General features: G+C 39.5%; 1 protein-coding gene and 2 pseudogenes across 1 annotated transcript; all 3 read right to left on the bottom strand.

The window, feature by feature from the left end:
* Nucleotides 1-417: 417 nt before the first annotated feature.
* On the bottom strand, nt 418-2,024 carry LOC149157505 (ABC transporter C family member 13-like; annotated as a pseudogene).
* An 11-nt stretch (nt 2,025-2,035) lies between these two features.
* On the bottom strand, nt 2,036-2,413 carry LOC149157504 (early nodulin-like protein 9). The gene has a single exon (XM_089433708.1). It carries the CDS (start codon nt 2,411-2,413, stop codon nt 2,036-2,038), a length of 378 nt encoding a protein of 125 aa, XP_089289834.1.
* Nucleotides 2,414-5,872: 3,459 nt separating this feature from the next.
* Nucleotides 5,873-8,247, bottom strand: LOC149157503 (ABC transporter C family member 13-like; annotated as a pseudogene).
* Between the last annotated feature and the right edge of the window lie 2,783 nt (nt 8,248-11,030).

Genomic DNA, 11,030 nt, shown 5'->3' with positions numbered 1-11,030 from the left:
TCCGGCTCCAACGAAGTATATCCTTTATCTTTTAATTACCCCAAAATGGATCAAACTGCCACATCTTTAATGTGCTATCCACCGTTTGCATACGTGAAAGCCAAAACTTTTGCCAACTGTAACTGTTTCACATATCCTGTAGTGTGATAAATATGAAATATGCTTCCTTTATGACAAACATCCAAAGTTGGATTCGAATCCATATTATCTCCACGTGTCTTGACCTGGTTAATTGTTAGATAGCTTCAGATAATGCTTTGTATACCCTTTAGATGTTCCCTTTTCAAAATTCCCGCTTATAATTCAAAACTGTTGTTTTGCGTTAAAATCATCACCTACAACAGTTTCGTAGCGCGCTACGAAACTGCTGTGTAATTTCAAAAACACATTCTTCCTTTCATGGCTAAATGATCGCCACTATTCATGGCTTAAGCACCCTACTCCCTTGATCCCTTGGTCAAAGATGAGCACACGGTCCATATTAGCAATGGTACTAATACGGTGTGCTATTGTTATTACAGTTATGCCTTTACATTCTGTGGCCACAGTCTCCTTGAGTAATGATGTGGTTTGTGGGTCTACATTTGCAGTGCATTCATCTAGGCACAAAACCTTGGAAGAATTGAGAAGTGCACGTGCAAGACATAAGAGTTGACGCTGTCCAGTGAAGAAACAATCCCCTCCCTCTGTTACATGCGTATCAAGGCCACCAGTTGTTATCACTGCGTCCTTAATATGGCACTTTTAAAGGACCTCCCATATAGTTGAATCAGTAATGTTACCAAAGGGATCTAAATTTTCCTTTAAAGACCCTTCAAACAAGAACGGAGTTTGGGGGACAACAGTCAGTCTGGAGCGAAGTTCTTTGAGAGAAACATTTGATATATCCACATTATCAATAAGTATTTTCCCATCAGAGATTGGAGTGAGGCGAAATATGGCATTAAGGACACTAGACTTTCCAGCGCCTGTTCTTCCAGCTATTCCAACATTCTCACATGCATTTATAGTGAATGACACTGCTCGCAGGGCTGGTGGCAAAAATGGCATGTATCTCAACGTAACTTGGTTGAACTCAATGAGTCCTTCCATTGGCTAGTTTGGATCAACACATGAATGCCCCTCCAGTTCTCCCAGAAAAACATCCATGTACTGCTATACTCTCTCAACTGAAATCATTTCCTTCTCAGTTTCTGTAAAACTCGTTAAGAGATCATTCAACAATGAAATAATTGGTATTGCATATGAAAGAGATAAGCCCACCAGACCAGTTGTACCAGAACTAATAGGCAATCCTTTGTAGCGACCAACAACAGCCATTATGCTGATAAAGGAAATGATAAATGCTGCCAACAACTGGAGGCGTATAGAGAGCCAAACACTTGCTGCAAGTTCTGAGTAAGAAACCCGTTGATTCAATGTTACATGTTCATGATTTTTTGAGGTAAATATGGGTTGTTTTGTAAATGCTCTTATAGTTGAGGCACCATCGAGTGCTTCTGTGAAGGATGTGTAAATTGGTGAGCGAGACACACTATCCAATCTCCGCAGCTCACGTGATGTTGCTCTGTAATAAACCTGCAATTTGCTGTAGATGTACCCCAGTGGCACCAATAGGAGGAGAAATGTCCACTGTTCAATATTCGTCCTCTTGGGTTGCGATCAAAAAAAGATATTGGTGCATTAATAACCTTATTTAATAGAGAATTGTGTACATGGAGAGCAGCACGCAGGCCTCCAAAAGTAAATGAAAAAGCTCTTGCTAGGGTGAACAAAGAATTGCAAGTAGCAATGGCAGTGAGCACAATCAAGTACAAGTAAGTGGATTCTTGATTATGTGAGCCCTTTGGAGTGCTATCAACCCAGTATGACAACCAGAAATCATTTCCATTCCGAGATAGCTGCATGAGAAATGTGGAAATCAAGATTGTTATCACGATTGTCCAGCCAGAAAATGCTGCATAATTTCAATATATGTCAAATTGGACTGTTCCCTCTTTCCTTAAATTTCTTCTCCAATCCATAGCTGTAGAACCTAAAAAGGCACTCCCCTTATCGCAGTTCTCTGGAATACCACTAATAAAGTAAAGGGACCAGAATGGCAAAGCTTGATGATTGTATTGCCATCATCATAATATGCTATAGGGTTCGAAGTATTGCAGGTTTCATAAGCTGCCTGTGTCACAAGAAGCACTGAGTCCTCCTGCTTCTTGTACTTGAAATAGAGATCATCATCAACATGAAACCTGTTGCGTTGAGCCCACTGATTATAGGTTTTGGTTTCATTTCCAGTAGGCACAATCCAACCCCTAGGGCCCCAAACTTTGAACTGATATGATGCCAAGCACATCTGCACACATATTGCAAACCAGAATGCCAACCATATGCGCGGGGATTTCATATTAGAACCCATTTCTAACTCGATGAGAAACCTCGGTTGGATTTCTGACAAGAAAATCAAGGAAAAAGAGAAGTGGATAGCAGAGCAAGCTCAATTCCATGCCGTAATTGTACTTTGTTGCTGCATCTTCCAATGCTAATCTTCGGAACTCATTATACATGGAGCGTTTGAAATTATTTCTGAGGAAAAATGACCAAAATCTGTAGAGAGTATTCATTTCCTCACTGCAACCAGTACCAACTCTCTTGCGCTCTTCCAGGCAACGCTTGTAGTATTTCAAATATTTCTGTTGTTTAAACCGACAGAATTACTAGGTGGACTTTCTGATATGATGCTTTGTCGGTTGCGAAGTCCTGTGCCTTGATTTCGAGCAATACTAGGAAATAACCGTTCTTTATGTGAAGGCTGTTTCGTGTCAAGATAACTGTATCCTGAGTCTTTTGATTGATGCCAGCAAGCAACTTTCCATTAAATACATGCAGATTGTAAACAGAACCTTTGTCTCTTTCTCAGCAACAACTGCAAACATGTGCCAGTACCAAGACACCTAACGACCTAAAACACAGCGGATTCTGATAAATATAACAGCTGGGTGAGATTTTCTATGGATTCGAACAAATCCCCAATTTCGTAGCGCAGCCAGTGCAAAATATGAATTATGCGCTACGAAATCACCTAAAACATGTTGCGCTGCGAAACTGCTAAAAGGATTTACGTGCTGCGAAACCATTTTAAAATGATTACATGCGCTATGCAATCACCTAAAAAACGTTGTGTGGTACATAATGATTTTTTTTAAAATCAAACTGACACATGGCTATGAGATTGGTGATGAATGAGGGTGACCGGTGATGGATGAGAATGCATACTTGACTCAAGACCTCCTAAGACTCAGACTCTAAGGAAAAACGAAATCAAACTTAGACTAACACTGACCTTTGTCCTCAAGCTAGTATAAGAAATTTTGGCATTAGAATTTTCAGTGATAACAGTGGCTCCACTTGGGATAGTGTGCCCTTGTGGTACACTAAGAACTCGTAGGTCCAGTGCTTTATCTTTTTATTACAATCGGAAATTTGCTTGACAAACATCCCTTTTCAGCGTCATGGGCCTTCACCTCGGGCTTAATCTTGATGATCACTGTAAGAGAAAGAAATATACCACTACTAAAAAAAATGCTCAGTCAACCTTGAGCTTATTTGCATTTTCTTACCTACCTACCCTATCAGCTGCAAGCTCCACTTGTAGCTCAAGCAACATGATATTTCCAATAAAGCCAATCAATTGTCTTCTGTGATATTGGAGGCTCTTGACTGCATCCGACCTCAAAATAACCATGGTAGTGAGATGACCACATCAACTCATAATATACTTGATCTTCATAATGCAAATGAAAATGAAAGACCAGAGTGCAAAGCTTGTCCATATATTCACTTATAGGGTCAAAGAATACATGGTTATGTTGATGATCATCATAACATTCTACATCTTTAGACAACTGATTCTCAACCACACAAGATTCTTTTGATGTGCTATCCAACTGCCTTTCTGCATGATTCCCATAGACAATATAATTTTCTTCTTTCTTATGATCATTCATTGCTGTAAGCTGCTGAGAAGATTGACATAAAAAACCAACCTTTTCCTCTGCCTGAGGGTCGTAACAGCTATCTTCCAGTACTTCTTGTTGTTGTTTGCAATCAATTTCATACTCATAATGATCTGAAGCCTGACAAATCTGCTGCATCTCTACATCAATATCAAAGGATGAAACATGGTTTCAACAATTAAACCCCTGCTGATCTTCATGCTGCGTTTCATGAGATGTTATACTTTCTTCTCGGTGCTGGAATGCATTGTTATGAAGAGCCTCTAAAATTTCTTCATCCATAAATTCATCATCATCATAACAATCTTCCAAGTACTGAATAAGACTTAAAGAATGTCTACAGCAATCTTTAAGCAGCAATAAGGAAGGATAACCTTCTTTATACATTTCACAGAATTCATCATGAAAACTAGCAAGCGAATATATTGAACCATTTTCCAGACTTTTATACCAAGACCATGCTTTTCCTTCTAAAGTGGTCATAAACATTTTCATGAGACAATCTTCAGGGAAATGAACCTGAAGACTGCGTATATGCATGTGGAATTTAACCAAATGAAGAGCAGCATTATCCTTCTTTTCATCTTTGAATATTGGAAGATCATCTAACCAATCAACCTTTGGCATAGGATTTGGAAAACGAGGGATATGAGACCGATTCATAGGAGCATACCTGGCATTCATTCTTGCAGTGGAATTCATCTTGAAACTTCATCAAGCTACTGATCTTCTAGCAGTGGAGTCACCTTCTAATTTGTTATTTGATGTGTGGAGTCGCCAAGGTAGTTTTGCAGCCTCAAATAGATGTCTGAGCTCCTCCTACCTTCAGAAGTTCAACCTCTTAATTTCGGGAATGAATAATCTTCAGACTCCCGGCAGACGCACCAAAATGTTATCTCAAAATCAAGCCCTGGAAGGCTGCAAACCAGGAAGACTTCAAGTAACTGTTTCAAACCAATCTTTTGACTAAGGCTTAGCCTCCTTAGCCTGAGAGGGCTCTCTCAAAGGGTTATTGATTTTGACTATTAATAAGATGGCTAACTCTTGTGGAATAACATTAACAAATATGAAGGCTGGACAAACATTAAACTAGCATCCATTGGGCCTATGGAGTCAACAACACCTTAATAAACAATGATCTTGACTTTACATAGAAGTCAGGGCACTTAGCATTTGAATATTCAGAACACAACTCATATGGAACCACAGTTTATAAATGTACACAGGAAATCAGAGCACAATCAGTGAATTCTGAGTGATTGTACATCTATACAACTGTAAAAATTAAGGAAAGGACAAGATCATACATTCTGAACATAGAAATCCTTCATGAATCCTGAGAAGTAAAACCAAATTATATTACTGAAAGTGAGTTTCTACACAAGCCAAATACAAGCTTTGTTCATCAAATTTCCAACCCTCATTACATTGTTGTTTCAGCTATATATAGAGTGCTTATTCTAACTGATTCGAGCTTCCTCCTCCAGCATGAGGGGAACTCCAATTCTGCCTATGATGACACCTACTAACACTTTAACTAACTAATAATTACAACTGACTACTAATTGACAGCTCTGGAATCCTAAAACAATTAAGATTCTAATTCTACTAGATCTTCTAGACTTCTAAATCAAATAGGATTATAATTCCATAACAGCCTTGGTATACAATCATTTTCGTTCTTTGACATCTGGTTCCCTTCTGGCGGTGGCTGTGATGGACCTTTAATGCTCCATGTTTGTCTTCAATGTCACATGTTTTCCAATACCCTGAAATATAGGAAACTGCCCCTGTTTGTCGGTCCTTGGTCTGCCCTGCCTTAACATGTCCGGCTCCAACGAAGTATATCCTTTATCTTTTAATTACACCAAAATGGAGCAAACTTCCACGTCTTTAATGTGCTGTCCACCGTTTGCATACGTGAAAGCCAAAACTTTTGCCAACTGTAACTGTTTCACATATCCTGTAGTGTGATAAATATGAAATATGCTTCCTTTATGACAAACATCCAAAGTTGGATTCGAATCCATATTATCTCCACGTGTCTTGACCTGGTTAATTGTTAGATAGCTTCAGATAATGCTTTGTATACCCTTTAGACGTTCCCTTTTCAAAATTCCCGCTTATAATTCAAAACTGTTGTTTTGCATTAAAATCATCACCTACAGCAGTTTCGTAGCGCGCTACGAAACTGCTGTGTAATTTCAAAAACACAGTCTTCCTTTCATGGCTAAATGATCGCCACTGTTCATGGCTTAAGCACCCTACTCCCTTGATCCCTTGGTCAAAGATGAGCACACGGTCCATATTAGCAATGGTACTAATACGTGCTATTGTTATTACAGTTATGCCTTTACATTCTGTGGCCACAGTATCCTTGAGTAATGATGTGGTTTGTGGGTCTACATTTGCAGTGCATTCATCTAGGCACAAAACCTTGGAAGACTTGAGAAGTGCACATGCAAGACATAAGAGTTGACGCTGTCCAGTGAAGAAACAATCCCCTCCCTCTGTTACATGCATATCAAGGCCACTAGTTGTTATCACTGCGTCCTTAATATGGCACTTTTGAAGGACCTCCCATATAGTTGAATCAGTAATGTTACCAAAGGGATCTAAATTTTCCTTTAAAGACCCTTCAAACAAGAACGGAGTTTGGGGGACAACAGTCAGTCTGGAGCGGAGTTCTTTGAGAGAAACATTTGATATATCCACATTATCAATAAGTATTTTCCCATCAGAGATTGGAGTGAGGCGAAATATGGCATTAAGGACACTAGACTTTCCAGCGCCTGTTCTTCCAGCTATTCCAACCTGCTCACAAGCATTTATAGTGAATGACACTACTCGCAGGGCTGGTGGCAAAAATGGCATGTATCTCAACGTAACTTGGTTGAACTCAATGAGTCCTTCCATTGGCTAGTTTGGATCAACACATGAATGCCCCTCCAGTTCTCCCAGAAAAACATCCATGTACTGCTATACTCTCTCAACTGAAATCATTTCCTTCTCAGTTTCTGTAAAACTCGTTAAGAGATCATTCAACAATGAAATAATTGGTATTGCATATGAAAGAGATAAGCCCACCAGACCAGTTGTACCAGAACTAATAGGAAATCCTTTGTAGCGACCAACAACAGCCATTATGCTGATAAAGGAAATGATAAATGCTGCCAACAACTGGAGGCGTATAGAGAGCCAAACACTTGCTGCAAGTTCTGAGTAAGAAACCCGTTGATTCAATGTTACATGTTCATGATTTTTTGAGGTAAATATGGGCTGTTTTGTAAATGCTCTTATAGTTGAGGCACCATCGAGTGCTTATGTGAAGGATGTGTAAATTGGTGAGCGAGACACACTATCCAATCTCCGCAGCTCACGTGATGTTGCTCTGTAATAAACCTGCAATTTGCTGTAGATATACCCCAGTGGCACCAATAGGAGGAGAAATGTCCACTGTTCAATATTCGTCCTCTTGGGTTGCGATCAAAAAAAGATATTGGTGCATTAATAACCTTATTTAATAGAGAATTGTGTACATGGAGAGCAGCACACAGGCCTCCAAAAGTAAATGAAAATGCTCTTGCTAGGGTGAACAAAGAATTGCAAGTAGCAATGGCAGTGAGCACAACCAAGTACAAGTAAGTGGATTCTTGATTATGTGAGCCCTTTGGAGTGCTATCAACCCAGTATGACAACCAGAAATCATTTCCATTCCGAGATAGCTGCATGAGAAATGTGGAAATCAAGATTGTTATCACGATTGTCCAGCCAGAAAATGCTGCATAATTTCAATATATGTCAAATTGGACTGTTCCCTCTTTCCTTAAATTTCTTCTCCAATCCATAGCTGTAGAACCTAAAAAGGCACTCCCCTTATCGCAGTTCTCTGGAATACCGCTAATAAAGTAAAGGGACTAGAATGGCAAAGCTTGATGACTGTATTGCCATCATCATAATATGCTATAGGGTTCGAAGTATTGCAGGTTTCATAAGCTGCCTGTGTCACAAGAAGCACTGAGTCCTCCTGCTTCTTGTACTTGAAATAGAGATCATCATCAACATGAAACCTGTTGCGTTGAGCCCACTGATTATAGGTTTTGGTTTCATTTCCAGTAGGCACAATCCAACCCTTAGGGCCCCAAACTTTGAACTGATATGATGCCAAGCACATCTGCACACATATTGCAAACCAGAATGCCAACCATATGCGCGGAGATTTCATATTAGAACCCATTTCTAACTCGATGAGAAACCTCGGTTGGATTTCTGACAAGAAAATCAAGGAAAAAGAGAAGTGGATAGCAGAGCAAGCTCAATTCCATGCCGTAATTGTACTTTGCTGCTGCACCTTCCAGTGCTAATCTTCGGAACTCATTATACATGGAGCGTTTGAAATTATTTCTGAGGAAAAATGACCAAAATCTGTAGAGAGTATTCATTTCCTCACTGCAACCAGTACCAACTCTCTTGCGCTCTGCCAGGCAACGCTTGTAGTATTTCAAATATTTCTGTTGTTTAAACCAACAGAATTACTAGGTGGACTTTCTGATATGATGCTTTGTCGGTTGCGAAGTCCTGTGCCTTGATTTCGAGCAATACTAGGAAATAACCGTTCTTTATGTGAACGCTGTTTCGTGTCAAGATAACTGTATCCTGAGTCTTTTGATTGATGCCAGCAAGCAACTTTCCATTATATACATGCAGATTGTAAACAGAACCTTTGTCTCTTTCTCAGCAACAACTGCAAACATGTGCCAGTACCAAGACACCTAACGACCTAAAACACAGCGGATTCTGATAAATATGACAACTGGGTGAGATTTTCTATAGATTCGAACAAATCCCCAATTTCGTAGCGCAGCCAGTGCAAAATATGAATTATGCGCTACGAAATCACCTAAAACATGTTGCGCTGCGAAACTGCTAAAAGGATTTACGTGCTGCGAAACCATTTTAAAATGATTACATGCGCTATGCAATCACCTAAAAAACGATGTGTGGTACATAATGATTTTTTTTAAAATCAAACTGACACATGGCTATGAGATTGGTGATGAATGAGGGTGACCGGTGATGGATGAGAATGCATACTTGACTCAAGACCTCCTAAGACTTAGACTCTAAGGAAAAACGAAATCAAACTTAGACTAACACTGACCTTTGTCCTCAAGCTAGTATAAGAAATTTTGGCATTAGAATTTTCAGTGATAACAAATCCCAAGAAGTCTTTATTTGGCCTAGAAGAAGGTAAATTGCTAGGCCATATCATTTCAAAATATGGGATTAGAATTGATCCTGAAAGAATTCAAGCGATCCTTCAAATCCCTTATCCAAGAAACGTCAAAGAGTTGCAAGCATTCCTAGGAAAGATCAATTTCCTAAGGAGATATATCCCAAACTTGGCCGAGCTGATAAGAATGCTAAATAACATGTTAAAGAAGAATTCCAAGGTAAAATGGACTTTAGAGGCCAAGCAAGCCTTTGAGGGCATAAAATCTGCCTTAACCCAAGCCCCAGTCCTCACAAGTCCTCAATTTGATAAGGATTTCATCATTTTTTCATTTGCATCTGAACACACCATTGTTGCTATCCTTTTGCAGAAAGATGATCAGGGAAATGAAAAGCCAATTTCATTTTTCAGCCGAGCCCTTAGAGATGCACCCTTGAAGTACCAAATCATGGATAAGCAAGCATATGCCCTGGTTAAAGCAATCAAAGATTTCAGAATTTACATTTTATATTCACATGTGATTGCTTATGTGCCAAATGCTGTTGCAAAAGACATATTAACTCAAGAGGGCATAGAAGGCAAAAGAGGCAAATGGATTGCCAATATCCTTGAGTATAACATTGAGATAAAACCCACCAAGCTGATAAAGGGACAAGGTTTAGCAAAACTGATGTCCGAAACCAATTTTCAAGCCTTAGACATTAATCAACTGGACAATGAACAGGAGCTGGCGACTCCACAGATCACTGAAGCTTTTTTGCAATCCCCATGGTATGCTGATATATGTTTTATATTTGTTAAACCTATGTGCTCCTCCAGGGTTGTCCAGAACCAAAAAGATATTTTTAAAGATGAAAGCATCAAAGTTTTGTGTCTTAGATAGTGCCCTGTTTTGGAAAAATCATGAAGGAATATTGCTGAATTGTCTAACTATGAATGAAACTAACAATGTCATGAAATAATTTCATGCATGGGACTGTGGAGGGAACTTATATTGGAAGTCCACTGCTGATAAGATACTAAGGGCTAGTTTCTATTGGCCCCCTTTGTTTGCATATGTGAGAAAGTTTGTTGTTTCATGCCACAAATGCCAAATCTTTGAAGGCAAAAGAAAGCTTCTGCCTTTGCCCCTTAAGCCCATTTCAACCGAGAAGCCTTTTCAACAATGGGGTCTTAACTTCATTGGAGAAATCCATCCATCCTCTTCTGGCCAGCATAAGTGGATTCTAACAACCACAGATTACTTTACCAAGTGGATTGAAGCCATCCCATGTAGGCAAGCCAATGGCTCCACCATCATCCAATTCCTTGAAACCAACATTTTGTCCAGATTTGGCTGTCCTGAGAAGATCATTACAGATAATGCTGCTGCCTTCAAATCCAAGAAAATGATCAGTTTTTGCCACAAATTCTACATTACCTTAGGTCACTCCACAGCCTATTACCCTCAAGGTAATGGCTTGGCCGAATCATCCAACAAGAGTCTGATTAACATCATTAAGAAAGTCTTGGAGGAGAAAAAGAAGAACTGGCACAAAAAGCTTGTAAATTCCCTATGGGCAGATAGATTGTCAACCAAGAGATCCATTGGGATGAGCCTATATGAGTTAGTCTATGGCATGGAGGCCAAGTTCCCCTCTTCTTTGGGAATCCCTATTATCAAATTGCTGCAAGATATTTAGGCAGAGCCAAATGATATCCAAAGAAGAATAAACCAAACCATCCATTTGCAGCAAACAAGAGAGCAAGTGTACGACAGAGCTCAGATTTTACAAGAGAAGCTCAAG

Source organism: Pinus tabuliformis, chromosome 5_2 (genome assembly GCF_031772625.1).
Source record: "Pinus tabuliformis cultivar Carrire ecotype Pingquan chromosome 5_2, CPIR1, whole genome shotgun sequence".
Lineage (NCBI taxonomy): Eukaryota > Viridiplantae > Streptophyta > Pinopsida > Pinales > Pinaceae > Pinus > Pinus tabuliformis.
This window is presented reverse-complemented; position numbering and strand designations above follow the sequence as displayed.